At 53.0% G+C, this 27,853-nt stretch overlaps 11 protein-coding genes across 11 annotated transcripts; 4 read left to right on the forward strand and 7 right to left on the reverse strand.

Annotated features, from left to right (window-relative positions):
* Positions 1–596: 596 nt before the first annotated feature.
* On the reverse strand, positions 597–4,236 carry BDZ99DRAFT_464093 (uncharacterized protein). The gene has a single exon (XM_033720226.1). The coding sequence runs from the start codon at positions 3,969–3,971 to the stop codon at positions 867–869; it is 3,105 nt and encodes a 1,034-aa protein (XP_033575162.1). The 5' UTR covers positions 3,972–4,236; the 3' UTR covers positions 597–866.
* Positions 4,237–7,417: 3,181 nt separating this feature from the next.
* On the reverse strand, positions 7,418–9,366 carry BDZ99DRAFT_464094 (transcription factor IIA, alpha/beta subunit). Its single transcript, XM_033720227.1, has 3 exons — positions 9,228–9,366; positions 9,046–9,147; positions 7,418–8,649 (listed from the first exon to the last, which is right to left on the reverse strand). Exons 1-3 carry the CDS (start codon positions 9,243–9,245, stop codon positions 7,606–7,608), a joined length of 1,164 nt encoding a protein of 387 aa, XP_033575163.1. The 5' UTR covers positions 9,246–9,366; the 3' UTR covers positions 7,418–7,605.
* A 684-nt stretch (positions 9,367–10,050) lies between these two features.
* Positions 10,051–13,060, reverse strand: BDZ99DRAFT_464095 (uncharacterized protein). The gene is made up of 4 exons (XM_033720228.1): positions 13,006–13,060; positions 12,453–12,947; positions 10,524–12,234; positions 10,051–10,469 (listed from the first exon to the last, which is right to left on the reverse strand). Exons 2-4 carry the CDS (start codon positions 12,588–12,590, stop codon positions 10,372–10,374), a joined length of 1,947 nt encoding a protein of 648 aa, XP_033575164.1. The 5' UTR covers positions 12,591–12,947; positions 13,006–13,060; the 3' UTR covers positions 10,051–10,371.
* A 267-nt stretch (positions 13,061–13,327) lies between these two features.
* On the reverse strand, positions 13,328–15,201 carry BDZ99DRAFT_509538 (GPI-anchored wall transfer protein 1; the record flags this gene model as incomplete). The annotated part of the gene is made up of 2 exons (XM_033724413.1): positions 13,328–15,053; positions 15,106–15,201. 2 exons carry the CDS (start codon positions 15,199–15,201, stop codon positions 13,680–13,682), a joined length of 1,470 nt encoding a protein of 489 aa, XP_033575165.1. The 3' UTR covers positions 13,328–13,679.
* A 165-nt stretch (positions 15,202–15,366) lies between these two features.
* On the forward strand, positions 15,367–16,701 carry BDZ99DRAFT_572098 (uncharacterized protein; the record flags this gene model as incomplete). The annotated part of the gene is made up of 4 exons (XM_033728167.1): positions 15,367–15,502; positions 15,555–15,805; positions 15,856–16,138; positions 16,198–16,701. Exons 1-4 carry the CDS (start codon positions 15,449–15,451, stop codon positions 16,699–16,701), a joined length of 1,092 nt encoding a protein of 363 aa, XP_033575166.1. The 5' UTR covers positions 15,367–15,448.
* Positions 16,702–16,936: 235 nt separating this feature from the next.
* BDZ99DRAFT_464100 (uncharacterized protein) lies at positions 16,937–19,820 on the forward strand (the record flags this gene model as incomplete). Its single annotated transcript, XM_033720229.1, has 2 exons — positions 16,937–17,180; positions 17,236–19,820. Coding segments are annotated over 2 exons (2,552 nt in total), but the record flags the coding sequence as incomplete, so codon positions are not given.
* BDZ99DRAFT_49332 (uncharacterized protein) lies at positions 19,657–20,101 on the reverse strand. The gene has a single exon (XM_033723226.1). The coding sequence runs from the start codon at positions 19,997–19,999 to the stop codon at positions 19,769–19,771; it is 231 nt and encodes a 76-aa protein (XP_033575168.1). The 5' UTR covers positions 20,000–20,101; the 3' UTR covers positions 19,657–19,768.
* Positions 20,102–20,176: 75 nt separating this feature from the next.
* BDZ99DRAFT_464101 (methionine synthase-like protein) lies at positions 20,177–21,730 on the forward strand. The gene has a single exon (XM_033720230.1). The coding sequence runs from the start codon at positions 20,375–20,377 to the stop codon at positions 21,497–21,499; it is 1,125 nt and encodes a 374-aa protein (XP_033575169.1). The 5' UTR covers positions 20,177–20,374; the 3' UTR covers positions 21,500–21,730.
* Positions 21,665–23,485, reverse strand: BDZ99DRAFT_390224 (phosphoglycerate mutase-like protein; the record flags this gene model as incomplete). Its single annotated transcript, XM_033715676.1, has 5 exons — positions 21,665–22,215; positions 22,281–22,445; positions 22,499–22,585; positions 22,650–23,321; positions 23,374–23,485. The coding sequence occupies 5 exons, from the start codon at positions 23,483–23,485 to the stop codon at positions 21,665–21,667; spliced, it is 1,587 nt and encodes a 528-aa protein (XP_033575170.1).
* A 1,064-nt stretch (positions 23,486–24,549) lies between these two features.
* On the forward strand, positions 24,550–25,481 carry BDZ99DRAFT_464102 (uncharacterized protein). Its single transcript, XM_033720231.1, has 2 exons — positions 24,550–24,611; positions 24,666–25,481. Exon 2 carries the CDS (start codon positions 24,700–24,702, stop codon positions 25,252–25,254), a length of 555 nt encoding a protein of 184 aa, XP_033575171.1. The 5' UTR covers positions 24,550–24,611; positions 24,666–24,699; the 3' UTR covers positions 25,255–25,481.
* Positions 25,482–25,981: 500 nt separating this feature from the next.
* BDZ99DRAFT_390957 (uncharacterized protein) lies at positions 25,982–27,214 on the reverse strand (the record flags this gene model as incomplete). The annotated part of the gene is made up of 1 exon (XM_033715702.1): positions 25,982–27,214. One exon carries the CDS (start codon positions 27,212–27,214, stop codon positions 25,982–25,984), a length of 1,233 nt encoding a protein of 410 aa, XP_033575172.1.
* Between the last annotated feature and the right edge of the window lie 639 nt (positions 27,215–27,853).

Consider the following 27,853-nt stretch of genomic DNA (forward strand, 5'->3'; position numbering starts at 1 on the left):
GTTCGAGACGTTGTATAGTAGCATTTCCAGCCTGTGTACACCTCTTCAGCGCCGTGTGAGGTCGCCTAGCGGGCTTACTGACAATGAAAAAGCAAGATTTTCGGCTTCGTAGAAGCATCCTGAGGTACCTCAGACGGTGGCAAATGAGTATATATATACGTTGATTGTACAAGATGAGGGAAGACTAAATTGTGTAAATCTCGTAAACAGTGATATTTGAGACCTCGTAGTTTAGCATCTCTAGTCTATGTATACCTTTTCCGCGCCGTCTGAGGTGGCCTAGAGAGCTTACTGACAGTTTAAAAGCACGATATTTAGATTTGTAGACGCATTATGAGGCACCTCAGACTGTGGCAAAAGAGTATACTTATATCGATTATAGACGAGACGGAAGAGGGAAGTATGCAGTCTTAACTGTGTAAATTCAAAATCATTTTTCAAACAGTCAAATTGGACGTCACGGACCAGCATTTCTAGTCGATGTGCACCTTTCTAACACCGTCTGATGTGGCCTAGTAAGCTTATCGACAGTTCAAAAGCATGCTTTTTAGATTCCTAGAAGCATGATAAGGCACCTCAGACAGTGGCAAGGAAGTGTGTAAGTATACTAATTTTATCTTATTTTCATCCCATTGGCTATCCCTTAGCTAGTCCACCGATATTGGCCTCCGACTGTAGGTCGTTTGGCCCTTGTTAAGCTCCCTGGAATCCACCCCGCCCATGCAAAACGCCATGCAAAATCATCGTAAAAGTGAATTCAAAAAGGAGTATTAGTGCAAAAGTCAAGCCAACAGCGCCTAATCCAGGAGCCCATCCATAGTCCAGAATCCAGGGAGTCGAAATCGTCCAAAGAAACACACCTGCCTTCAAATGACCTTGTACCCGCCTAGAGCGCCAAAAACAATCGCGAGCATAGCCACGATCATCCATACAGGTCCAGCCCAGACAGCAATAGCTTTCTGCCTATACCCGGCCTCCTGAAACACATCTCCGGACTCTTTGTAGAAGCGCTTGCTGTGATGAAAGACGAGGTAGTCGCCGAAGCCGTAAGGGTACGCGAAAAGAGAGACCGGGGTGATGCAGCATGCAAAGAAGTAGATCCATGAAATTCGGTTGAGGCGCTTGACGACAGTCGGAGTGCCGCAACGCTGGTTAGCTAGCAAGTGCGGGCTATATTCCTGTACGAAAGGTGCAACAGGCTGTCGGTACTCGCGGAGAGGTTGCTGGGAGGTCGTGAAGGGTCCAATGTGCATGAGGTCGCTCATTCGGGTCATTCTAGACCGATTCGACGAAATTGTGGCTGTATCGGGAGCGCTCACAGCCTGAAGCGGAGCATTGGCAAGACGGATGGGAGTGCTCGTCAGGCGAAGCTCGCGTAAACCCGTCTGGTTAGGCACGGAAGACCGCCTAGACGTCGATCCATGACGGGCTGGTGTGTATTTCCCGCGACTAGTCGAGTTGGTGCGTTCGAGATCCTGGAGTTCGATGTCGTTGGGAGCCTGTCCAAGATTCAACGGCTTCACATGGAACCTAGGCTGGTTGTCGTATGTAGAGTACACAGACTCAGTGGGAGATACTGGAGCATGGTTGGACGAGTAGCTAACACCTCGAGTCAAGCTGGAGTTCCGAGAATTAGGATCAGGTGTACCGAAATGAGAGTACCGGCTGGGCGCATATGCGCGAGGGGAAGTCAATCGGGAGAACGGCGAAGGTCCTGAGATATTGGCTCTGTGGCCGCGAATGGGAGTCGAGTAGAATGCAGCACCAGGGCTACTGGAGTCGGCCAAGCTGCTCCCAACCTCCCGCATTCCTGTACCGAGAGGCGTTCCAGTCAAGTTGCCTTTCGGGCCCAGAATAGTTAGTTTCGCAAATGAATTTTCTCGCTCTTGTGCCAGCGTGCTCATTGTTGCAGGCTCAGCGCGAGCTGAGGAGAACGACCTGCTATCTCCATAGTGACTCGATGAGGGAAGACCTTGACTACTGTAGATGATATTGTCGTTCGGCCCAGCATCTAGCATCTCCTTCTCGGTCAATTCGTATTGCGCGTCACCGTTCCCTACGTTGTCGCGATACTTTCCCATTCGCGCCGGTAGGCGAGGTACTTCACTATCTTCGCTAAGCTCGCCTGACTTCGGCGTTGGGGATAGGTTGAGCTCGTCCAAGGCGAACGGCCCATAGCTTTCTCGTGCTCTGCCGGTAGTCATGGTGGGCGGCGAAGAATCAAAGGGGTGCTCGTGCTCATCCATCGGGCTTGGATGTCGGTATGGCGTTGAGAAATTCCTGGGCAACGCGTTCATTGTAGGTAGTCGCGTTCCTCCATACGTAGGAAGAAGCACGGTTTCGCCCGATTCAAGCTGGGTCTTCTTGTACTCATGAGGAATGGATGGATTTCCGGGATGCACAACGACTTGCCGGTCTTCGTCGGAGCTGGGGTTCCGGCTCGAATAATCAGCGATACTGTCGCCAGACTCTCTCCGGATATCGCGTCGCTCGTTAATTGTGATCCAGTCTCGCTCGTTTTCTTCTTCGACGAAGTCTTCCAACGAATTCCTTCCGGGAGACGTTCGCTCAGCCGGCCCCTCGGGTTCGGGAAAGGAGATACCAGACACTGAACTGGACTTCCAGAGGGTGGGAATGGAAGGATTTCTACCCTCCTTACGAGTCTCTTCGAAAATGCGCTCAGCCGTAGCTAGCGCTTCTGGTGGAGTCGTAGCTAGCTCTTGGGAGTAAGACGAAGAAGGCTCCAAAGCTCCTGGAATGAAAGGATTTGTGCTGTAGCGTCTAGTATCTGTGCTACCCGGCACGGTTTGGCTAAGAGGGACAATCGGCACACTATGGCTCAAAAAGCGTTCCGGAATTCGAGGAACATTTGGGACCTCAAAAGCTCGGGATAATCCAAGAAGATGACGGGTATCTCCATATGAGTTGTCGGTCGAGAGCACTTCCGATGACGGTGTGCGATTACCAAAGGAAGGGCGTGGCTGTCCAAGGCTGATTGGAGGTCCTAAGGGAAGAGGAGATCCTGGCGGAGACCCCGGGCCCTTGAACATAGTTTGCTTCCGATTGTACATGTTGCCGGCTACTGGGATCTTGGTGTCAGACAGATTGCTATACTGGCTAGTTCGCAGACCAAAGTCGAGTTTTGCTAGGCTGGAACTAAGTCTAGGAAGCGGGCTTTCGAGAGAACTACCTTCGAGACTGTCTATACGCGTATCCGGTGTGCCTTGATCCTGATATCCATCAATGATCTTCCCGAGGGTATCAGTCTGCTCTGTCTGCTCGCTCAGGAACTCTGAGGGAACTCTCCCGCGTGACAAGCGCACGCTCGTATGTGCAGATTTGTCGTGCTCATACTTGTAGGGATCAGGATTCACCTCACCAGAATAGTCGATTGCCTTCGTACGGTAGCCGTGCGGAAGACTCCGGCGATCCTGATTGCTTTCGCCCCAGAGCGAGTGCTGGTAGCTATCATCTTCATCGGAGTAGACCGAGGCATGGTCTTCGGATTGCTGAGAATAGACCAAAGCTGTCTCAGATGTGACCCCTCCACGCGTATTTTCAATTCCCTTTCCACCAGTCGCGGGGATCGCGGATGCTGATCGGTTACCACGGCTGAGGGGTCTGCCATAGATACCGGATGTTCGCGAATCGCGGCGTCGTGAAACTGCCTCTAAATCCGTTCCCTGTAACTCTCTCTTGGTTCGTGAATTTCTCTTAGCGAATGGGCTTGAAAGACGCTTAAGCACTTTCTCCGAACGAGTGGCAACGGTAGGTTTCTGAATGTTGAGTGGGCGCGGAGCTAGATCAGGGAAGAAAGGCGAATCCGGTCTGATGGGATTGCGCAGCGTAACAGGTTCGGGAGGCAGCGGCGCGTTGACGTTCGGACTCTCATTCGCGGGGAAAGGAGAGGGACGGGCGATCTGCTTGTGGGCAGACTTCAAGTCTGTGTACACTCGGCGTGTAGGCGCCATGCTTGTCTCGGGTGGCGGATCTTGTCGCGTTGTAAAATCGGTTTTATGGTCTCGCGAGTCCTCGTCGGATTGTCGGTCTGGAAAATAGTCACCAGCGTCGGGCTCTACGTCACCTCCAGGCGTCACAATGTCATGGAGGCCTAGAGAGTTGTGTGGATTGATCAAATCGAAGGAGGCACCTCGGTAGTGCAAGATTGCAGGTGTCGCAGGAGGCGTGGCGGGAGCGGTCGTCGTGATTTTTATCTGCGTGTGCTGCGAAAACGAATCCAAGGACTGCTGAGCGGAGAATGCGTCGGGCGAATGCGGCGGGTACGGGAATCTCGACAGCGAGACTGTAGAGACAGTCGTCTGGCCTGCGCTGGAGCGCAGCAGATCGGTCGAAGTCGTTGGGTTTTCCGAAGATCTCTCTGCCCACCGGCGAGGCGGAGAGTTTTCGAATGGAGGCGAAGGAGCAGAATTGGGAGGAAACAAAGGGTACGTTGCAGGGTGCGCGCGAAAGGAGTGGGTTGTGGGCAAGGGCAAAGGCTTTGGGAGGCGTTTACTTGTTTTAAAGTGAAGCACCTTTCGCGGCTGCTGCTGCTGCGTCGTCGTCAAAGAGCCATGAGCGTCTCTAGCTTGGCTTGTCGATAGACTGTGGGACGGCAATGGCCTGTAGGCGTGATGCGTTGACAAAGGCGAGAGGTCTAAGGAAGGTTGATGTTGTCAGCGTGCCAAAGTGGCGGAGAGCGGTCGAGGTGGAGGTAGAAGAGAGCAGCATTGTAGCGGACCGGCCGGATAGAACTAACCTGGAACTTGATACACCGAAGCAGACGAGAGGGCTGCGGAATCTGCGCTGTCAACAAGATACAGACTGGGGGTGGTCAAGGACCCCTTCACGAAGGAGAGAAGGACGGAAAGAGGTGGGGCGAAAATGACAAACCTTGGCCGTAGTGCGCTGAAGCGGGCGAGGCCGCTGTGAAGAGGTGGCGTCAACACCACGTTCACATCTTGAAGGCACAGCCCAAAGGGAAGGAGATGGAGGAAAGGGAGGTGTAGGGGAGGAGAGGCGGAAATGGACTGCGTAGAAACTAACCTTGGCCGTGATTCTCCGAAGCCGACGAGACGGCTGTGGAGGTAGCGTTGTCAGTACATGCACATAGCGAAGTCGGAGGTGAATGGGGAGGAGATGAAGACGGTGGCAGGTGGACCGCATAGAGACTAACCTTGGCCGTGCGCGGATGCAGACGAGACGCCTGCAGAGGTTGGTGTTGTGAGCAGGGGGTTGAAGGTGGAGGTGGAGGGTAGGAGGTGGAGGAGAGACAGACGGAAGAGGTGGGGCGGATGGGTAGAAACTCACTTTGGCCGTGACGTTGGCCGGAGGGCGAGCGCGTGACGGGACGCGTTGAGCTCAACGACACCGAAGACTGCACCAACGGTACTCGCTCGAGGGAGCTGAGCCTCGAAGCTGCAGCTTTGCGCTTCAAACTCCTTGCAGGGCTTGCCGTATGCGGGCTGGGCGTGTTTTGCTGCTTGCGGTACTCGTGGAGCGTGAGGGTGTGGACGGGGGTGCGCGAGGGGGTTGAGGAGAGTGACTGATGGGGGGAATGTACCGGCGTTATCGGCGATGAGACGCGATGGAAAGCCTGCATGTGAACAGGCGTGTATGCATGATATGTCGCCATGGCTGCGATGAATCCTCTGATGCCCTATGTGCCTTCACCTACACGCCGTCTCCACAGCCGCCGCTGGTCGTCCTCCGAAGCCTCTTCCGTACACAGCGCCAACGTTTCTGGTCCACACCGCTAATGTGCCTCTGCAAGACTGCTGGTGATAGAAACTGGACACTTCGATCTCGACGGGGGCATCTCGTTCTCGTGGGGCTTGGTGGTGAGGCCTCTCAATCTGGACGGACGCCGGATCCCAAACGCAGTAGCTGTGCCAGAGAGGTAATCAGCCCTCAACTCATCCCAGATCGACCTTTCTCCTTCTCCTAGCTCTTGTCCTCTCTCTTCTCCTCTGTCGTACCAGCCTCTGATGGGGCTTCTTCTGCAATTGGCGGTAATCAAAAGGGACCGACCCCAAGTATTTTGTCCGTTTCTTGCTCTCACAAGCTTGCATTCTTCTCTTTCTCGTCCAGCCTTTGCATTGCCTGCCAACGCTCTTCGCTCTGCCCAGCGGGGAGCGATTCGGGGGAGCGAGCGACGGTGTGTCGTTGGATTCTCGGCGCTACGAATGAGGAAAGCACGATCGATGCTGCCGTCAACGACTCGGGAAACACGCCCCGGGAACTCGGGAGCGGGAGATGGGAAAACGAGAGTATTATGATTAAGAGAGATCTTATTACAACACGAACGGCACCCGTAGCTGAAGAACGCGAAAGCGGAAGCCTCTCCAGCGCGCCTTCGGTGACAGAAAGAAGTCCAGGACACACAACCCGCAGCAGCAGTGACCCGCACACACACACGAGCCGCAGGCCATCAGCTAAGTACGGTACCACTCGCCGGCCACGCCGCCACCCGACCTTGCCCTCCATCTGCGCAGCGCGGACCGTTGCCCTCAGTGCCCTTGAAGCGTCGGTCGCGGTGAGCAGAGCCAGCGGGACGTGGGTGGTTGAGAGTTGAAGACGCGACCCGAGCGCCCCCTTGCCACGCCATTCTCGCCTACCAATCAGCACTCCTAACGGACTCATGGCATCTGGAGGCCTGAACGGCCACGTCGAACCAGTTGGCAGAAGCAGAGCCCGGGCAAGAAACGCCTGCCACACGGCCTGCGCGTCGCGGGCCCTAATGCGGGTCATCTGGTAACGATGAAGCCTGCACGAGGGCGGCGCGCTGGCCAATCTGCGGGGTGCATCGCATTTGCCCCTAGATGGCTATATATCTAGTCCCCCCAGTCTCACTTCAGCTCCGTTGCTATTTCGTAAGAGGCTCCTGAGTGACATCACGCTAAATGTCTTTCCTTTTGCATACACGAGAGCCCTAGGGCGCTGCACATTTCTCGCAGGAGTCACACGCTGAAGTCGTAAAGCTTTTCAAAGCCATGCCTAGGAACACGTAAGGCTTTCGCGAACATGTATATATACGAGCGAAAGATGAAGGCAGCTTATGTAGTGTTACTTCTTCAATTTGCTGCTTAATCTACTTCGTAGAACGCAGTTCTGTCAGCCTGACTTCCCCGCCACGTTTGACAAGCTGACCGCAGCAGGAGACCTTGATCGTACTACAAAGAGCAGGACAATGGTCTATACCACCACCCACAGACTTTCGATACATCTTCGAAAACAGCACAGGCTTGGAGGTTGCTATATTGACGGACTTTTTCGCTGATGCACCCCAGAAAACCCCCTCTGTGATTCGGGCGGGGACAATTTTCAACATCTATTATAGGCGTCTGAAAACACATAGTGTACGCCGAAGAGTCGCACGCAAGGTTTTTCATTTTAGCCAGATATCTAGCAAGGAGAGCTACTCTACAAATTTCACGCCGCCACCCTTGAACGCCCCCAGAGCCAACCTTGGTAAGCAAGAAACCCACCTATCAGGCATCCATGCCTCCTGTCGATATCTCAAATTGTGTGCCTGGCGCCCCTCCCGCATCGTAGAATCTCACGGAAACTATCAGCTAATTCAAACAAAACCGTGTTTGAATGAATTGATTACCATTCAAACTCGCCGTTGGCCTTGTGGAAGAGGTACTCCTTCTTGTTGGTGGTAAGAATACCGTCCTTCAGGGTGCACTTCCACTTGTTCTTGACCCGCTGGACCTTGTCATAAGTGCAGAGCATGTAGTCCATGTTCTCGTCATTGCTGTCGTCACCGCCGTCGTTATCGTCTTCCGGATCGTCGAGATCGGAATTGATAGCATCCTCGTCCCGCTCTTCTTTCTTGTCTTCGTCATCATCCTCTCCATCCAGTTGAGCAATGCGAGGAGTCTTCGAAGAGCTGGCCTCGGACGATGACGCCTGCTTTCGGACGCGACGGGCTACTTTGCGCTTCCTGCTTTTGGGGAGCTCATCGAGGGGTACCATGAGTCCGCTGTCCTGGCGCTGCGCCATCGCCTCAACCTGGTCGCGCATCAGACGGTCAGCGGCGTGCCTGCCGTTCGGACCATCCTCTGGCTCAGCCTTCAGGCCTGCATACATGGTGCTCCACTCTTCTAGGGCATCACCAGAGCCGTCGTTCTGCGCAGAGTAGAGCCCACTCTGGCGCTGAGCGATGTGCGGAGGACGTTGGCCCTGTTGGCCCTGGCCAGGCATTTGCTGACCAGCCATTTGCATGCGGTGTTGCTGTTGCTGATGCTGTTGCTGACCAGGCTGGGGCATGTTGACGCCATGCTGGCCGTGCTGGCCCATGGCTAGGTTGCTACCCTGGACCCCGAATCTCTGCTCTATGAGCTGGTCCCTCCGCTGCTGGGCAGTGAGCTGAGGATTCGGATAGCCCCCGGATCCCGCAAAGCCATTGGGCTGCTGCTGGAAGGTCGCAGAGACTGGGCTGTCGTATCCTGACTCGGTCTTGATGCGTGTGCCACCGTAGCCGGTCTGCACTGGCTGGGTCGGCATGGACGGGATCTGCGGCGAGTCCAACGGCTCCTGCTTCGGTGCATTGGAGGGCACAGTTGGCGTGTTGCGGTCCTGCACGACGGCGGCGGGGCTCCACGGGAACTGCGCGATGTTGAGATTCGTGAGCTTGGTCTGCCAGACCTATGAAATACCGTTAGCATCTATTGCTGCATGAGTGAATGAACGAAGCATGCTGAGACGAGAGCAGGGGGGAAGGTCATGTGATGGCTAGGCCGAAGGGAGACTGGCGCAGAATACGTGGCGGGGGCCTGGTGAGCAGGGCTATAAAAAGGCTCCCCAAATACAACGGCTGCCCCGAGACCGACGCTCTGCGCTGCGACCGGCCCGCCCCGCTTTTGCCGCCTCACCATCCGGGCTGCCATGGAGCACTGCGACGACGAACGACGCCGTACATGACCCGGACGCGATGCGAAAATGAAAAGGGACTCAGGAAATCGATGGAGAAAGCCGCGCCGGGGCAGCGAGTGACAGAACAAAGGGTGCAAAGCGACGCGCAAGGGGCAGATTGTTACGCACATCTCTCATCTCGGTCAGCGTCGCCTGGTCGACTCCAAACTCCTCGAAGTCATTCTGCGAAGCCTGGATGACCTTCTCGATGATCTGCTGGTAGATGGTGCCCTGTTGCGCGCTGTCAGTCAGGCTGCGCGTTCCATAGCCGCCGCTGCCGGACAAGCAGCTGGGAGACAGAGGGCACTAACCACGACAACGTTAGACATGGCGCCGGTTCACGGATAGAGATATCGGACGAAGAGGACGTGGAAGGAGCGTGGCTGCAAGCATGCAGGTGTCTGCGGCTTGGTGTCGTTGACGTTCACTCTTGGAGTTGGGTTGGCAATGTGGGAGACGACGTCAGCGCGAGAGGCTGCCGCGCGACGATAGCCCTGCGTGAGGCACTCTAGCTGTCCAGCGTCACGGACTATACGGCCTGCGGAAGCGTTTTCTTGTATTTGTAGGACGGTCCGAAGCGCTGGCTTGGGGGTTGTCTTGGTCCAGCAGGTGGTGGCAACGGTGAGGAAGCAGGGCCGCCGCCTGAGTCTGAAGACATGCCTCTCGCTTATTCTAGCCACCACGCTAGTGCCTAGCGTGCCTTGTCTCCAGAACTTGTCAAACTGCTTTATACATGAGAGCGCGCTGAGGTGTCTTTTATATCGTAAAGGAACTTCATGTCACTGTGGACTCTCCCGAAGCAGAGCTGCTTGGCAAAGTTGTGGCGCCACAGTGTCACAGTCCCCAGCTGTCCAATGCAAACCCAGGAACTTTCGGATCTAAAGAGGACTGTGTAACTTCACCACACCTCATTATTCTACAGTACTAACACATTACTGTCTAAGACGGTTTGAACGCTGTTCGAAAGACTTCAAAGCGTTCCTAGATATCTAAGCAATATAATCGTCTCTTTCTATAAGAAGACTGATACCTTGCCAATCATTTGAAGTAAAGTCTACAGACTATACGTGCGATTATCAGTCTTTATATTGATCAAAGCATTGAACCACCACAAGCAGTGGCAAAAAGGTGTAAGCCGACTTTTGTCACGGCACTGTGGATATAATTTGCACCGGTCGTCATTATCAGGAGTATCGCCATCGTAAGCACGATTTGAATAACACGAAGGTATCTTGCTGGTTCCTTGCAGAAACCCCAGGCACTGATTTTGCCCAAAACTATCACACAGAGAGACACCGAACACGTCGCAGATACCCTAGGTTGAGACGAGTATACCATCCCACCGTGTAAAGACTGATGTAACTCCGAAGACTATTGGTCGTAAAACAAGCCCGCTAACACCACGCTGAAACCTACAAGTCCATTATTTTTCACACGACCAGAGACTTTCGAAATCTAGAAAGCCTGGATAAGCGCTGACTTGAACGCCATGTCGACATCCTTGCGTCGGTAACCGGGCGAACGGCCAAGACAGACTGCCCTCTTAACGACCTCTGTTCGCAAAGTCAGCAACAGGCGTAAGATAGAAGAGAGCAGAGCCGGCATACCCTCAATGAGTTTAGAAACATCGACGAGGACTGCCTTCTTCACTTTCCGCTTCACGGGCTCCACCCCCATCATGTCCAAGCCCAAGGTCATGCTAGTGTCGTCCATGTCGAAGCCGCCACCAAGATCAAGGCCCAACGGCTCGAACATACCACTCGTGTCCAACTCTGAAATCCTGCCAAAATTGGAGAAGTCTCCAACCCCCATATCGAGACCATACGGGGTATCAGTCTGAGCAAGCAGTTGATCCAAGGTCGACATCCCAGGCGTCCGCGGTGGGGAATGGTCGGTAGTACTGTCTCCACTCGAACTGCTGTGAGCCTGGCTTTCAACATCAAACGACCTCGAATGGAAACTGTCCACTGCAGGCTCCATGCTGAGCGGAATGTCCGTGCCATATATCATAGCCGGCATGTCAGGGTGGAGGGCCTCCTCGACATCAACGTATGCTTCGGCGAACGATGCTTGCGGATCTATACGCACGCCCATCTCTTCAAGGTAGCCCTCTACGTCGTGCGCATCGAACCACTCGCCTTCGAAGCCACGAAGATCGACGTCGACTACTTGGTTGACAGAGCTGTCTACGGAACTCTCCAGGATGAGTTTCTTCAGGGGGCCAATGCTCCGTACATTCCACGAGTTTGGTGGGGGTTCAACACTGCCATTTGCATCTCTACGTGGGTAGTGGGTCCCGGCTCCGCCCAGGTGAATGAAAGGCGTCTGCCAGCAATCCAGGGTGTCTGAGTTGGATTTAGTGAGAATGGCGCGGAACCGGGCAAGCATTTGATCGCGTGACATATATGGCAACGACAGCTTGAATACGTGATTCACTGCCGCAGGGTGTAGAGACGCTGTGCTCAAGAGATGGAAGCCCCGCTCGACTGTAGCCCGTATCAACCGCCGGGCGAAGGTTGTCTCTTGGAAACTATATGTGTACGGTGCTCGCAGACTCAGTGTCTTGGTGAGATTTGGCCCATCTGGCGATGCGAACCGTGTGGGTAACGGCGCCTTCTCTGAGATAGGTGGAAAGATATTAGAGGGAGTAGGTACCCTGGCGAGGAACGCTTGTGGTTGAATGGAATTTGGAGAGACGTTTTGCATGAGTGCGTTGATCAGTGAGAATGAATGATTGTCCGAGCTTCCATTATTGACGGGGGTCGAATAGTTGCCCATCCGGGAAGTCACGAAACGGCTGTTTTCTTTGCTCATTTCGTATGGAGAATTGATCGCGGCTGGGATGAAGGTGCTCGCAGAGAGAGAATTGCTATGATCTGGCTCTGGTGACGAGGAATCCGTGGGCTGAGCAACGTATCCCCACCCAATTTCCGTATGCTCTGGGACAGGAGGCGCAGTCGGTCTGTTTATGGAGGAGCTCGCACGAGCGGCTCTCGCGATTTCAGTCGCTTTGTGTAGCTCTGCGGCCGGATCAAATTCGAGTTCTCCAGTCTCCTCGTCGTAGTTGCCTCCGTCAGCAGCAGCAGCCCGTGCAATCTTGACAAAGGTCTCCATAGTCGACTTTAGGTCCCTTCCTAATTCTGGTCGGAGGGTGAGGACACCGGAGCTGATAGCAGAGTCGTTGAATTGGACGAATGATCGGTTCATTTCTTCAACCGCATTCTGGAGTTCAGTGACCTGACTCTTTAGAGACGAGATCGTTGTCTCTTTTCTTTGACGGTATGCTCGCTGTGCTAGTCGGATTTGTGTACGACGACGCTGGGGGCAGTCAGCTTCTGGTCAGCAAAATGTTGAAGTGTTCGAGACAAGGTCATGCATCCAGCGGCGGAGACCTATGAGCAGAGGACTCTTCATTTGCAAGCCTTAGATATCAGGACTTGGCACTTCAGATAAATGCCACGGTGAACCTTGTTGTTGAGGGTGTCCAGTAGATCTGAAAGAAGAACATGCAGTGACTGTAAGATGATATTACTTACGTCCGCAGCCGTTTCGTCCTGAGTATCCACCCGCGGCCGACCGCGAGATTTCTTCGCAGCGGCATCTTCACTACCAGGGCTCGTCCGCGAACGCTTTCTTGTTGTCGCAGACCGCTCTTCGCTTTCAGAGGAGGTCATCTTCCGTTGAAGGATCTCGTGACTGAATATGAAGTTGAGTAATGGAGAAGCCCCAGCGAGATCTCAGCAGTGCACAAAAGCGTTTCAAAGGACGATAGTGTCAAGAGGCAAGGATATGTGGGGGATGCGAGGGTCTTGATGCGTAGGGCGTGCGGTGCGGTCTGGTCTGGTGGCTCGCGGGTGTCAAATGTAAGAACGCGATGCGTCCCCGCGTCGCCCGACAAATTGGAATTTGATCCCTGAAAAGCCCAGCTTGGTAATCTGGCCGCACAAGCAGGACTGAGTCACCAGGCCAAGCTTGTGTATGAATTCCTAAAGCAGGCCGTAGTCTTTGTGTTCAACAATGCCTCTCTGCCCCTAGCATGGCTGTTAGCACCGGAAGCTTGAACCTTGAGCAGTCCGGGTCAAAACATACTCGTAGATGGTCGTACTTGTCCAGTCATGCAGGAAGTCGAAGCTGGAGAGCGTGCAGTCAGCGACAGTCCAGCAGGCGAGGACAGAAGGGCGGGAGGTCGTGAGGTTTTGTGATTACTGAACTCTCGGCTCATGCGTCCGTGCGCCAGGATGGACGCTTTGTGCCGACCCCCGCCTGCCCGCCTGGCTTCTGGTTGGCTGTGCGGGTCGCCTGCTTCGGGTTAGGGGGCCTTTGGTGAGGCACTTGCCGCTGCCGCATTCTCGTGCGGAGTGACGTTGGGTGAGCTGACTTGTCTTCCAGGAAAAGCGACTGCTGACGCGCATTCTGTTGGGGATGTGATGGGCTTCTATATGGCTAGGCTTGCGGCAACTTGTCCCTCCACTCCACCGTCTTCTCCGCATTAATGGTGCCGCAATGCGGCAATAGGCATTCACAGGCCCCTTCGCACCAGCCTTCGAAGAGATAATAGCTGGTGGCGCACGCGGACTGAGAGCTGATAGGGCCCCTGAATGAAGGCGCAAACATCTACTCGAGCGCCATCGATGCTGATATTCTTGTCACAACGTTAGCAGGGCGTACAATAAACGCGTACAATAGACCCTATGCGGCGTGGCAGGTAGATAACGTAGCTAGATATTTGCTATCGTCTCTAATGAATGATGTATGCATGTATTCTACAGCTTAATTGAGATGCTTCGATAATCCAACAGTAGAGCCAGTCCACAGACACCAGATATGTAGGCCACCAGTATGCCCATAGACGCAAGCTGCTCTACGTGTAGAGTTGGTACAGTCATGTTGACTAGCCCAGTTAGTAGGTTGGCGAACAAGAACAGAGCGAGCCCGTTCCGATTGAACGCAAAGAGGATCCGGCTCGTAGATTCTTTGCCTTTTTCGCTTTCCAGCGGGTCCTCCGCTTTTTGCAAGTTGGGGAAGCAAAGCGTCTCAACTGCACAGAAGAGGGCGAGCTGGCCGCAATTGAATGCCGTAACCCAGAGAAAATATGGGAGATTCGCTAAGCGGCGGGATACGGCTAGGCCCATGCCGTAAAAGCTGGTTGAGAAGACGAATAGAGATGTCCAAAGAAATGTCCAAGCCAAAAGACGGGCCAATGTGGACCTGTTCAGAATATCTCGCTTCGAGGCTCCCTTATCGACAGGTTGTTGGCGTGGAAGAACATACATTCCAGCGGCCTGTCCGGCAAGAAATATGGAAAGGTACCCAAAGAAAGAGAATATTCCCTCCCTATTTTTTGACAGCAGGTCAGTGCGCGGAGCTGTCAAAATGAAGGCTTTCAACGTAGTGAGATCGAGAGTTGCTTCGTAAGCAAATCCTAATATGCATGAGAGAAGTGCGTACGACGGAATGAGTCTGAACAGCGAGTGGAAAATAGCGACAAAGGGAGGGAGGAACCCGAGAGTAAAGAAGAAGTTCCAGTGCACCCCGTACTCTGTAACATGTTCGGCATAGTCCAGTCCTTTGACGCTGTAGAGGCGAATGAAGCCTAGCACCAGAAGTGGTAATGAATGCCTGAGAGAGGCTACCAGTCTCCTTGGCAGAGGTGTTGACCTCCGGTTCATCTGATCCCTCAAAATCGAGCGAGCTGACACAACCCCCGAGGAAAACACGAAGGAGCCGACTCCCATGTCCATCAGCGATGTACCCCAGTTCTCCACTTTGGCGAAGCGCCGCGGGAAGATGCGAAAGTCGACCGCAAGTATAGCAATGCAGGTGACGACTAGCATGCTGCCTCGGTAGTTCGTAACGAATGGCTTGATAGGAAAAGGTTCTGGGGTCGGTTTCGAATGTTCATGCTGCCTCAATGGCCGCGGTTTAGCATGCTTAGTTGTAGGCCCAGATAGGAGATATATTGAGGCAGCAGGGAGGATAACGAGGAGGTTCAGCAGCAAGGGGGCCGAAGAATATATGGTTGTTGCAAAGAGGATAGCTGCACAGTTCAGGAGGAAGTCGATCAGGATTGCCGGTGCATTGTAAGGAGTGAATAGGCGTAACCGCGACTGGAGGACTGACCACAGCAAAACGGTAGACTAATGGGGATATGGTCAGCCAGGTTGACAGATTTTGGGAGACAAGCTTTACTGGAGCAACGAGGGTGACATAGTTGATTTCCCCCACGGAACCTCCGGTCAGATTAGACACGAAGGCCTCCTTCGCGGCCTTGTAATTGTTTGCCATCGCACTCAAAAACCCTAACGAGTGCAGCTCTTGCTCCAGCGATTCTTGAAGACCGACATACGTTGCTCAAGTGCCCAGGTGTTGAGGGAGACCGGAGCGGAAAATCTACGACTAAATATAAACGCCGAGGCGCGGGCTGGCGCGATCCAGACACGTCGACTACAACAAACTTTGATCGGGCACAAAGGGATAATTGTGCATACTTTGCAGCAAATGTCGCGTCTTCTTCCAGGACCTCCAAACTAAGATGGCTTTCGACGGCATAATCTCCCTGATAATATGGCAATTCATCATTCCCCGCGTACGTGAGCTGCCCTGGAGTACTCTGCCCCTAGCTAACGTCTTGTCTGTAGTTCGTCGTAGGATTTGTACAGAGCACGCTGTACTCCATCTTCATTCGTGCAGGAGACCCCAAACCTGCCTTTGGCTCCCATAAGTTCGTCAAGCATCGCAAATTGATCCTCATGACCCTCTATACGGCCTACTTCTTGTTCAGCATCTACGAGATCACCCATGATATTCAGTCAGCTGGCAACCTCTACAGGGACCTAGGAGTGCCTTTGGATGTGGACGACCGCAAGCTGCAGTCTCGGTTCCGAAGACTGTATGGCAAATCTCAATTTGCAAATTACACAAGTACTGACTGCCGCACAGGACTATTCAGTACCATCCGGACAAGATCAATTCCTCCGCAGATCGCGACGCTGGGAACGCATACTATGTGCATCTTCTAGAGGCACGCGACACCATCATTGATGGTGTAAAGCGCTTCGCATATGACCGGTTTGGCCCGAGTGTTTTGCAATGCGGCAAGAAATGCCTCACTACTCGCGACTATGTGGAACACTCGCTTCAAGGCACATTGTTTCAGTACGTAGTGTTCATAGTAGGCTTAGCTGGGGCCAACGCCCTGGGGTATTTCAATGAAGGGGCATATGTAAGCTATCCTTTGGCCAAGTTTGAGCAGGTCGACTAACGCGGTCCCCCGAATACTAGTGGCGATATCTTGCCTTATTTACGCTCATGACCATGGAAACCCGCATAGCCCTTCGTCCAGATCACCCCCCGGCACTAGTCAACATCTTCAACCCTCTACTCACGATTTTCAGCCAGCATAATCCATACCTCCCGTTTCAAATCATTACGCTGTTGCGGAAAGGCACTTATACGCTGGCAATCTTCCTTCAATTACTGATACCTCTGTACCGGGTACAGCCTCAGCAAGCGGACGTCGAAGGGGAGGAAGAAGCCATACATAAGCAGCTAGATAGACTTGCCCAGCTGGCCAAGGATGCGCAGGTGGACGCGTCGAGGCTACTAGAGCTGGAAATCATTCCCTTCAAGGCTGACGAGCGGCTCAAAGGTGATGTACGGAACGCGCTCAAGGGATATTTGGTGAACAACATGATCCATGGTAAACCGGAAGTGCGGAACGCTATGGGGATGTCTTTGGCGAAACGGCGTGCTGGGGCTCCTGCTGGGGCACGGGGAACTAAATGATTTAAGATACCCAGACCACTTTAGAAGTACCTTCCATTCAGACAATGCTCAAGATATGCAACAGAAGTCGCATCCCATTTGATGGAGTGAAATAAAGTGAAAGTCGGCTCCAGACTTTTTATTGGCTAGCGCCCACGAGGCCCGTGCGACAAATCGCGAACTTCTGGGACGGATCGTTAAGCTCGACGCATCTCCCTTCATGCTCCACCAAGCGCCCCCAGAACTAGCTGCTGCACGATGAGGCTCCGTCTCTCGGTACAGCGGAACACGCTGCCTCCAACGGATGTTCTTTGGACGGTCTCAGACGACCAGGTCTCCCAGAAGGCTTTCACTATTGCACGACTGCTCGACGACGTCAATCGGATTGTCCCACTGGAGTCAGACACCTGGGGTTTGGAGGACTATGTGGTCACGGTTGGTGGATACGAATGTCTTCACTTTGCGCAAGTAGGCCATGTGTTGAAGGACGAAGACAGGGTCTGGTCAGTTCAGCTACTTCTGTACCAAGAGGTGATTCGCATTGCTAACAGCTACCAGCGTGAGATCGCTACAGACTCCCGAAGTCAGGGCACGCACATTGGCCGGCCGGTGCCAGATCTCAGAAGGTGGGCAGCATCTCGTCGACGGCATTCCCTTCGGCCGGCCTCATCTGAGGGATCCGAATCGCCCACCAGTCCGCATACCACCACGTAAACGACGCAGGATTACCGAAGAAGTGGAGGTTGCCGTGTATGGAGAGTTAGTCGATAATGAGGAAGCACAACCAAACGGCATGATACCCCAACACTGGAAGCTTGCGTTGAATGCCCCCGAGGACAACGAGGATGATGAGGACGGGAATTATACTTCAGGCCTAGCTGCTGGAAAGCCGAAGAGTACAGTACCGGCAAAACGACAGAAGAGTGTGCGCTTTGATTCTCTGCCTATCTCACAGGAGCTGGTCACGCTTCCCTTTGAGGATGAAGACGATTCAGAGGACTACAACCCGGATCAAGACATGGATACATCGGAGACGTCAGAGGAGGACTCGGACAACAGTGACTCTAGCGCGAGCGAAAGCGACTCCGATGATTCATCTTCTGCTTCATCGTCGTCGTCGTCCGACTCGGAGTCTTCGTCTTCTGATGACGAGGAAAGTAATAATTCTCTCCCCGATGAGCTGCCATCCAAACTACCGCCGAATAAACTTTTCAAGGACGACATCACGAGCACGGCAGACGAGTCTGTCAAAGCTCAACAGAACACACCACCCGGCACGGGAAAGGCCCAGACACGGGAAAGAAATAAGAGGAGACGTGAAAGCAAAAAGACCTATCTCTTAAAGCACTATGGCCTCCTGGCTCAAGATGCGACAAGGGATGACTTCAAAAAGCTCAGGGAGACAATGACGGAGGAAGAGTTAAATGAGAAAGCACTCTCTGCAAAGCTTGCTAATCCTACGTTGGCGGCGATGCCTGTTCATACTTCAATTTACGACAAAGATAAGAAGCTTCAAGCTCAATCAAACATCAATTCTACGAAACCCAACGACAGGGACAAGAAAACCATCGAGCTACGTGCCCGGAACTTGCTTAACGCTATCGAAAACGGTGGTATAGATGTCACGCCCGAACACCCGGCGAAACGTCGCAATTCCAAGAAGGGTACACTGCCCAAGCCTACTGGAGACGATAGCGGGGATCTTCATGCAATTTCTAGTCACGACAAAGCCTTTACTAGTATTGGGGATAGCGCTTCTAAGGAAACGAGCAGTGGCCAGCAAACGGCCACGGAAAACGAAACTCCAGAGCAACCGGCCGCTAAACGGGCGCGACTGGATCTCGCCGGATCTCGACGCTTGCTTTTCGGATCTCTTGGTGTTCGAACGCCTAAGTCGAAGGAGGACGAAGAAAAGCTACGGATTCGTCTGGCAGCCAAAGCGAAATCTCCTGGGAAAGCTAAAACGACCGTCGAACCCGAGAAGGATGAAGAGCTGAGCGACCTAGAAGATTCCGATGCTTGGAAAGAGAAGATCAATTTGACCGCTTTCGAGTGCTGGTACGAAGACGTCGAACTAAGCACCCCGCCTTTCCCATTTGTTCAGCGGTGGGACCCCCAGCAGAAGCTCAAGAATGATCGCAAGGCCTCAAAGGGAAAGAAGCGAAAGAGGGCGAATGCTCAGTACTATGACGTCGGAGAGAAGATGTACGGGGAATTCCGCCAGGAAGGTGACCAGGGCGAGGGATCAAGCAACGTGCAGCTGAACTACGATGACGAAGAAGACCAGAACATCGCTGGTGAAGGAGATGATGAGGCGATTGCCCTCGAGACTCAACTGCAGCAGGATATGGAAGGCGCTGCCAGTCGTGACGACTTACCGACCCCTCCTGCCGACCTATCTACACTAGCCGACTTGACCTATGAAGATGTTAAGAAGGGCACCATCATTGTCTTCAAGGAACTTGTTGTCAGTCTTGAAACAGGATGGAAACCAACCATACTTCCCCACCGCACTGCGATCGTCGTCGATATTGAACCCGACCAACGAAGGATCTTCTTGGCGTTAGCGCAGCGAGATCAGTCCAAGAGGACTATCAATTATGATGCCAACGGCAATCGCATATACGAGCAGTTCGAAATGGCGCACTCGGATAGTGAAGGCGACAGCGAGGAAGATGGTTGGCTCTCTCTTACGTTTGAGGAGCTTTTGGAGGCGAAGCTCTTGCAACAACCCTCCGGGGAGGCCAATGATTCAGAAGCCGGATTGAATGAAGAGAAGGCCAGCGACGACGTGAATATAGAGGACACGCATATTCCCCCAACCTCTTCGCCAGAACCCCACTTGTCACTTGGCCAGCATTAACACATGCTTCTCGAGAGCAGTGGTAGCCCTAGCGTTGCCGTGAGTAGGGATCAGGACGGATCGACATAGGGCGAATCATCCCAGATCATCCTAGTAAATGCATGCATTAATACGTCTGTCAATATTTTCTTCTTGCCGGTAAGAGTGCCTTACAGCACTTTCCAGACTCTGAACGGAAATAAAGTTCATCACACTTTTGAACATTTGTAAACTAGCCAAGTCACTTCAAGTCGGTATTTTCAACCGCTCAAGTGGAAAGATAAATACAGAATCATGAAAATATTGAAGCACCTCGAGCAGTGACAGAAGGGCTAATATAACGCGGACAAGGTACAGTATTACAATATAGTCCGGTCCATAATGGCAGTATTGCTCGGCACTTGCTTCCACAAGATCGCAAGAAGAGAATTCCGCAAGCTGTATAAAGTTTTCCGGCTGGCTGTTGCCGTACGGCATCGCTTTCCAGGGACTAAACAAGTAACAGACCAGCTAGAAGCCTGGCCTGTGAGTGGCCACGGCGGGCTAATGACGGCAATTGAAGCAGCACAACAACTGCCGAGCGGTGGGAGGTGGGAGGGGTCTCGACGACGTCCCACAAGGCGCCGGTCCTACGACTCTCATGATCGTGCCGTACACAAATTTTGTTAGAAGCACTCGGCCCCCAAATGGGGAGGGGTTTAGGTATAAGAAACGATGCTCTCCCCCAAATCGAGGCGAGCTTGCCAGGCCACGTTCAACCGTGTCAACCCCATTTTCACTTCGCACGTGATATCGTTATATCACTATATCTCTCTTCACATCGTTGACATTTGAATAGTCGGCACGGACGACATGGTTCTCCCCACCGGCGTGTACCGAGCAGACCATGTAGGATCCTTCCTGCGGCCAGCCGCCCTGCTCTCCGTCCGCGAGAAGGTCGCCACCAAGCAACTCCCCTCGTCAGACCTCCACGCCCTCGAAGACCGCTGCATCGCCGACGTCGTGAAGAAGCAGCTCGCCGCGGGCCTGCGCTCCATCACCGACGGCGAGTTCCGCCGCGCCTACTTCCACCTCGACTTCCTGCAGCACTTTTCGGGTGTCTCGATCCAGGGGCAGACGGGCACCATCCGCCCGCACGGCTTCTCGCCCCCCGTGTTGGCCGTGACAGGCAAGCTAGGCCACCCCGCGCCCATCCAGGTCGCCGACTTCAAGTTCCTCGAGAAGCACATCGGCTCCGCGGCGGCGTCGACCAAGGTCTGCATCCCCTCGCCGACCATGGTGCACTTCCGCGGCGGGCGCGCGAGCATCGACATCGCCGCGTACCCGGACCTGGACCCGTTCTTCGTGGACCTCGCGAAAGTGTACCAGGACGAGCTGGCGGCGCTGTATACGGCGGGCTGCCGCTTCGTGCAGCTCGACGACACCAACCTGGCGTACCTGTGCGATCCGGAGATGCGCAAGGCGGCTGTGGAGCGCAATGAGGATTTGGACGCGCTCCCGCGGCGCTATGCGGAGCTCATTAATGCGGCGATTGGGGCGCGGCCGAAGGATATGAAGATTGGGATCCATTTGTGCCGTGGGAACTATCGGTCGAAGTGGTTTGCTTCGGGTGGGTATGAGCCGGTGGCAGAGGTGCTGTTTAAGGAGCTGAATGTGGATGCGTACTTCCTCGAGTACGACGATGCGCGAAGCGGGGACTTTGAGCCGCTAAGGCATCTGCCGGAGCACAAGGTGGTCGTGCTGGGGCTGATGAGCAGTAAGAAGAACACTCTGGATGATAAGGCGGAGATTATAGAGCGACTGGGACAAGCAGCAGCGAAGTGTAAAGGGGGTTTGGACCAGTTGTGCCTGAGCCACCAGTGTGGGTTTAGCTCGACGGCGGAGGGGAACGAGTTAACGGAGGAGGAGCAGTGGGCGAAGGTGAGGTTGGAGGTTGAGATTGCGAAGGAGGTGTGGGGAGACGATATATCGAAGTGAGGAGAGCGTTAGCGTTCGAATCGTGGCAATTTCGGCACAAAAATGAAGCACCTGCAAGCGATAGCATAGAGGCATATTAGGATAGTTTACGAATCCGGAATATGACCAATTAGGAGATATAGCTCGGGGACATCAGACTCCGAACCAGCCTACATCCTTTTCCTGCTACAACGGCACACCATTGGTGATCTCGCCATAAGGAACTGGCTCATAATCTCCAAAGCAAGCGTATGTGAAGTTCACTAGCTCAATCTGCGCTCTCTGTACCTTCAAGAATGTCTCCATCTCGCACCATCCATCGTCACGCTGCCCACATTCTTGTAAACTGAGCCCCAGCGGGACTGTTCGCTGATTGAGAACGAAGTGCACATAGCTCGTAGGAGGCCCCGGAAGGTACACCTCCTTAGCCGAACGATCAGCGTTGACAGGCTGCGGCGTCTTGATGATCTCGATGTCTAATCTCGCAGCGAATGGTGTGACATGGCTCACAATCAGCTCCCGCTCGACGATGTGGGTCGACGGTAATGTCTTGTTGAACTGGGTCAAGCCGAATGCGGTCATGATGCCTAAGATATTCGTGTCGTGGGAGAAATCAAAGTTCAAAGCCTGGTCTACCGGGAACGTGACAGTGTTGTTGTCCAGAGTGACGTTCATGTTGTCCGTCGGGGAGGTTATGGTATGGTGCGTCATGCGGGCCAACACTTCTTGGACGTATCCTTAAGCGGAGAGTCAGTGAGTCCTGACACCAGGATTATACGCGAAGATAGGATAAGGAGCGTACCTATTTCGTTAGCCCTGCCAGTAGGCGACTGGAAGCCGTACCCGCCTGAGAACTTGATATCAATGCTGTATTCAAAGCCTTGCCATTCCTCGAGGGTGAAGAGACTGCACCACCGAGAGTAGCCTAAGGCGACGGTCTCAAACGCGCAAAGCTGCTGCGCCGCGTCTGGGTTCATGTGAGATTATGTCGAGAATTTGCCAAGGTAGTTATGCCCTTACATGTATCCTTGACTGACCAGGCTAGGCCTCCACTCACCATCCCCTGGAAACGCTTCGTAGCATCCTCAAGGTACGTAGCGATCCACGCTTGTGATGCTATAAAGAGTCAGCATATGCAGCACACATCACTCATCGATGGCTTAGTTCGTACCGTTGTAGCCACCCCGCGATACTCCTAAGTCTACGTTCGGGCAGTCATAGTCGCCCATCAGGGTGTTGTTGTAGCCGGGTTCCTCGATGATGACTTCCAATCTTGCTTTGCTTGGCCAAGCCAGTCCAAAGAAGCCAGCCAAAAAGTATTCGGCGGACTCGAGCATGCGCTTTTCAGTCGTGGTCCGGGCTACTATCTTGCGTCCATTGTTTGGATATATATGTCCGTATTGGTAGTAGTGCAGTGTCCCGGAGTTGAATAGTTCTTGCTTTCCAATCGGGACAAGTGTTTCCTCCCCCATGCCATACTTCCATGAGTTCAAAAACGACAGAGGACCGGTTGCTTTGAACTTCCTAGCAGCGCTGTTTATCTTTAGCCCCAATTTTTCTGCATCACTACCAGCTGCCGGGTAGCGGCTCCCGTGCCGGGAAACCATGTTGACCCAAGAGACGCTGCTGCCAGCCGGGAGAGAATATTCATTGACGCCGAATCCTCGCGAGTTTGGAAAATACGGGCTCAGATTTGCTAAGAGCTCAAAAATGTTCTTGCCATGTTTGTTGCCACGGATTGGGATCTGAGTTTCAAGAGGAGCATTTGGTATGTACGACACGCCAGGGAAGGGCGCCGCATTCGTCTGTGCAAGCCAAGGAGAGTCTCCGGTTGCAGTAGGACCTTTGCGGTCAGCAAAAGCACTCTCAAGTAGCGTCGCCTCCGTTCCACTTACCAGCAAACCATCCAAGGGTAGTGTCGAAGTAATCAGGAACCTCGGAGGATTCACTGATTGCCGGTGAAGCTTTGCGGACGTCAATGACTGCAGTTCTTGCAAGACACGTCATCGAAAGGGCTACGAAGGCTAGTCCGAGCAGCATGGTGAGCGAATACATGACGTTGAACGTGCCTGGGATCGACTTGCGTTTCTCGAAGCTCGTCCGAGCCTGTTGTTAATACTTAGAGTCAGGTTCAAGGCCCACAGGATCGTACATAGTGAGTGAAGTGATAGGGATCTAGAAGCAAAATTGAGAGTGCATTTAAGAGGGTGAGGAACAAACACGGAAGTTGAGGACGCAACGTGCCTTCTACATCGCGATTGGCAAGGAATCCCAGTAGAAATAGATGCCCAAGAAGTAAAGCTGAAGAATGGAATACGCGACGGCTAGTTAGATGGGGCTGAACGGGTCAGAAGCATCTCAGATGGAAGCTTCAAGCTCGAGGAATACAGAGGCCGCGTCATACTCACAGTTCTTGTAGGACAAGCAATTTCTTACGCCTGTTTGGGGTGCTTCAATGTACTATTGGGAACCTGGAGTAACCGGCTACAGGTCTGATGTGTGTGCACCTATCTACTACCGTCTGAGGAGCCCTAGGGAGGTTTCAGGCTGGTCAAAACTGAAGACCTGAATACTCCCTCACATTGCTGAAAAGTCTGTCAACACTTCACGCCGCATCAGAGCAGGGTCAACAAATTGATGTCCTAGTACTGTACGTAATTTTGGGTAGTTCGAACACCACACACGAGCCTGCTTTGGTGAGGGCCTGCGACCTTTTCTAGCTCAGCTCGTGGACCCCACCCCTATTTCAACGATATGGGGGAAACAATTCTCCAGAACTTTATCAATTATTCTCTCGGACGAGACGCATCCGACCCTGGTTTCCTTTCTGTAGTACGAGTTGTGCTTGTTGAGTTATATGCAAAAACGTGGTCATGGCCCCGAATCGTCGAAAAATTCAGTTGCTCTGGACTCAACACGCAAAAATCGTCTTGGCCGCCAAGACTTGCCAAATTGGTCGCCATAGGAGACAGAAGCAGGTGCGAGAGACACGTGCGAGTGACGACATGAACATCGTCCGCTCCGTCCACAACAAACACCTACGTCGATCACCGACTGGTGCGGCTGTCCAAGCAGCTCACCAACAGGGAGCTCGCTACCAGAGAGCTCATATCACCATTCAGTGAGGTAAAAGGTATGTGTATCCAAGCGGTCAACCTGATACAGCGAGCTTTACTAAGCCAAGCAGACACATAAACGACGAGTATCCAGCCGCCGCCAATATGCGACACCGTGTGCAAAAGCATGCCAAAATGCGACACCTCGCCCAGGAGAAGCCCAAGAAGCGAGGCCGTGTCAAGAAACAGCCGAGGGATAAGGCGATCGTCTTCGAGAAGGAGTACGAGATGCAAAATCGAGCTCAAGAACGGGACGATATGCGAAGCCGTGTCAAGCAAGAGCTAAGGGATACAGCCATGGATCTTGAGGAGAAGTTTGAGATGCGAGACCCTGCTCAAGGAGCGACTGAGCTGCGAGGCCTTGTCGAGCAAGAGCCAAGGGACACGGCGAAGTCCTCCACCGCACCCAACCCACGAATCCAACAACTGAGGGAGATGCGACGGGAGCTTGTGAAGAAGATCGGTCGAAGCTATTGGGAGAGGCAATGTGCGGAGACTGCTGAAGCTCGCGGACAGATCTCGAGTGTTGAGAGAGAGAGGATTGTCGATGCCGCGATGGAAAAGGCCAAGGAATGGCTGAGCGAGATCCATGCTACGAGGGCGGAGTGGAATGCTCTGAAGGCCGAGAAGAAAGTTATAGGTTCAAGAAGAATGCTATGAGGGCCGAAAAGATGTAGGCGAGTCATAGAGGCGATATGATGTAGTTGGGCTTTGATACCGTCCCTACAGCATACCGTTGACGAAGATGGAACAACCTAGTATGCCTCATCATAGATCCGTCTAGAAACACTTTTCTGCCGCTGCTTGTGGCGCCTCATACTGGTTTCAGGATTTGGAGTCAGAGGCAAGGTCAGCATTTTGACCACCTCCGACAGTGTTAGAGGGGTGTACACAGATCAGAAATGTGAAATGTCGCCCTAGATTTATGCTTTACGAATGTGTTGACATTGAATGTATGCTCAAGTAGCTGCCTACCCGTTCCATGTTGCATCCAGGTTTAGCAACCCGAATGCAGCATTCACATTTCAAATAACCAGTACCTTTGCTATACCTTCATATATGAAAACGAATCTCTCAGCTAGAATGCCATACTAGGGTAGATATCGAGAAACTATAACAATGAAAGAAGGAAGAAAGGTACAGTACTAGGCCATAAGTCTAAGCACACGAACATACCACTTGAACGTCCCTCTTAGAAAATTAACACCACTGCCATGCCAGGTAGCCTGAACTCCACCGCATTCAACTTCAAGTCTTTCCTAGGAGTTTAGCGTATCGTGACACCCAGGCAGTGGCAAACGAGCGTGCACAGACTTATAGCCTGGCAAGTAGTATGTTAGGCAAATACACTATCTTTACCATGATTCAACGTCAGTACTCCCTCGGCTTAATTGCAAGACCTCAAGCCCTGCAGCCGCACCTGCGAGTATGACCTGCGCCCACTGCACAACGGCGTGCCCCACTCCGGCAACTCGCAACATGAGCCGTACTGAAGTTCATAGTCTTCTCCAACACCCTCCGACAGCGCACCCGTCAGCAGTATGATCATCCGAAAGCCAAATTCGTTGTATGCTGGACATCGGAAGGGTGAATCACCGAACGCTAGGAGACGCCTGGCCGGATCGTCGATTGTCATCCATCGGTCCGGGTTGAAAGTCTTCGCATCCGCGCCCCAGAGGGTTTCATCGCGCTGGCAAGCTTCAAGGTCTGCAGCTTCGACTTCTGGATAACCTGTAGCAGGGTCTTGGAAGTAGCGGTACACGCGGCGTGTTGGTGGGTATAGGCGGAGGGCCTCTCTGGCTATGTTGTTCGTAGAGAATTTGGAAACGTCAACGGAGCTGTCTTTTGGGTGGCTGAGACTTTCTTGAATGGCACGTCTCCAGGTCGTGCGACTTGCTCGTGGCCCGCGGTAGAGGACTTCGATAAAGCAGCGGAGTACGACTCGCCAAAGAGTTTCATAGGCCGGCAAGATAAAGTTCATGGGGTTTTCAGCTAGATTGAGAGGGTCTGTCGAAGGAAGTATGGATCTGAGCAGCATGTGGGTTCGCGTCTGAGTTCGCCATTTGGGAATCGTGCCGCACTTTGAGGCTAGCCAAATGTCGTTGATATCGCTCGCAAGCTCTTCCGCGACGGAAGCAGGGATTGCAATGGGATTGAGATCGAATAGAACCGCTAGCGTGATTCTAAGGGTCAATGACTGTACAAGAGGAACTAGCAAGATGCTTTTGTCCGTGAGGGCATCTTTGACCATGCTCCGGAGTCCATGGTGGAGTTTTATCCAGCCTGAATTCGAGAACGGCTGACGTAAGAGGCTCGTAGATTGGTTTCTGAACATATTTCTATTTTCGATGCTGGTCGTCGTGAAGGCGTTATCAACGCCGAAAGCAACCGTAAGCCTCTGATTCGGAAGAGCTCGAGACTGCAAAGCGTTGCGTAAGCCGTGGTTGTCTTGATTTGATGCCTTGGCTTGAAGAATGCGCAGACAGTTGACCTCGTCGGCGAATACTTTTGAGACACTGGGACAATTAGAACGTTCGTAATTGTTGGAACGAATGTATAGGTAAGTGGCGACGAGGAAGACCACTGTAACCGCAACGATTGCAGTCTTTGAGTCTGCCATGCCGACCAGGGTCGGGAAAAGAACCAATATCATTTTGAAGCGTGCACGAATCGAGTAGTCTGGTGACAAGAAGTTTGTGTAATTTGCAAAAGAAAGCTGTCCAGTTGATATGCTGAAGTTCTGAATGAGCAACAGCTTCCAAAGAGGGTTTTTGTATGGTGTGTTTAGGAGGACGGGATTCAGCACGACAATACTCGAATGGCCAAGACCCTGCCACATGGATCAAGCTTGAGACGCAACCAGACTGCAAGAAAGAGAAAGCAGCGGTGCATGGAATCATGTGGAAGAGGATATGAGGATTAATGTCCTTCGCTGATTGATTTGACTGGTTCGAACCACTTTAGTCCGCATTGCGCATGCACGAGCCCGCGAATAAGGCGCACCGGAAAGTGAAAACAGACATCTGCTAGGGATTGGAGGGTCGGGGGACGTGGGCGCTTTCGACTCATCTGGTAGATTCAGGGCCTCGAAACACTAGACCACGGGTAGCTACCGCATCGTGTGGGAGATGCTCCGTCTTTCGGGGGCAGACGACCACGAAAGATTTGGCCCACCGAGGCTCAGCTACGCTCATACGAGGTAAGGAGAAGAAGCCTTAACGAATTGATGAGGTTTACTGAACGCTTAAGCTTCGACGAA

This window comes from Mytilinidion resinicola, assembly GCF_010093595.1.
Source record: "Mytilinidion resinicola strain CBS 304.34 unplaced genomic scaffold BDZ99scaffold_12, whole genome shotgun sequence".
Classification (NCBI taxonomy): domain Eukaryota; kingdom Fungi; phylum Ascomycota; class Dothideomycetes; order Mytilinidiales; family Mytilinidiaceae; genus Mytilinidion; species Mytilinidion resinicola.

Bases quoted from the DNA above. Each gene is read 5' to 3' on its own strand.
- BDZ99DRAFT_464093 (XM_033720226.1), bottom strand. From the start codon at position 3,971: ATGGCGCCTACACGCCGAGTGTACACAGACTTGAAGTCTGCCCACAAG.
- BDZ99DRAFT_464094 (XM_033720227.1), bottom strand. The intron at 8,650-9,045 runs GTGCGTAACAAT...GGTATTTCATAG, and splicing joins CGCTGACCGAGATGAGAGAT to GTCTGGCAGACCAAGCTCAC.
- BDZ99DRAFT_464102 (XM_033720231.1), top strand. From the start codon at position 24,700: ATGCGACACCGTGTGCAAAAGCATGCCAAAATGCGACACCTCGCCCAG.
- BDZ99DRAFT_49332 (XM_033723226.1), bottom strand. From the start codon at position 19,999: ATGCCGTACGGCAACAGCCAGCCGGAAAACTTTATACAGCTTGCGGAA.
- BDZ99DRAFT_464095 (XM_033720228.1), bottom strand. From the start codon at position 12,590: ATGACCTCCTCTGAAAGCGAAGAGCGGTCTGCGACAACAAGAAAGCGT. The intron at 12,235-12,452 runs GTAAGTAATATC...GACTGCCCCCAG, and splicing joins AGGACGAAACGGCTGCGGAC to CGTCGTCGTACACAAATCCG. The intron at 10,470-10,523 runs GTATGCCGGCTC...CTTTGCGAACAG, and splicing joins TGTTTCTAAACTCATTGAGG to AGGTCGTTAAGAGGGCAGTC.
- BDZ99DRAFT_464101 (XM_033720230.1), top strand. From the start codon at position 20,375: ATGGTTCTCCCCACCGGCGTGTACCGAGCAGACCATGTAGGATCCTTC.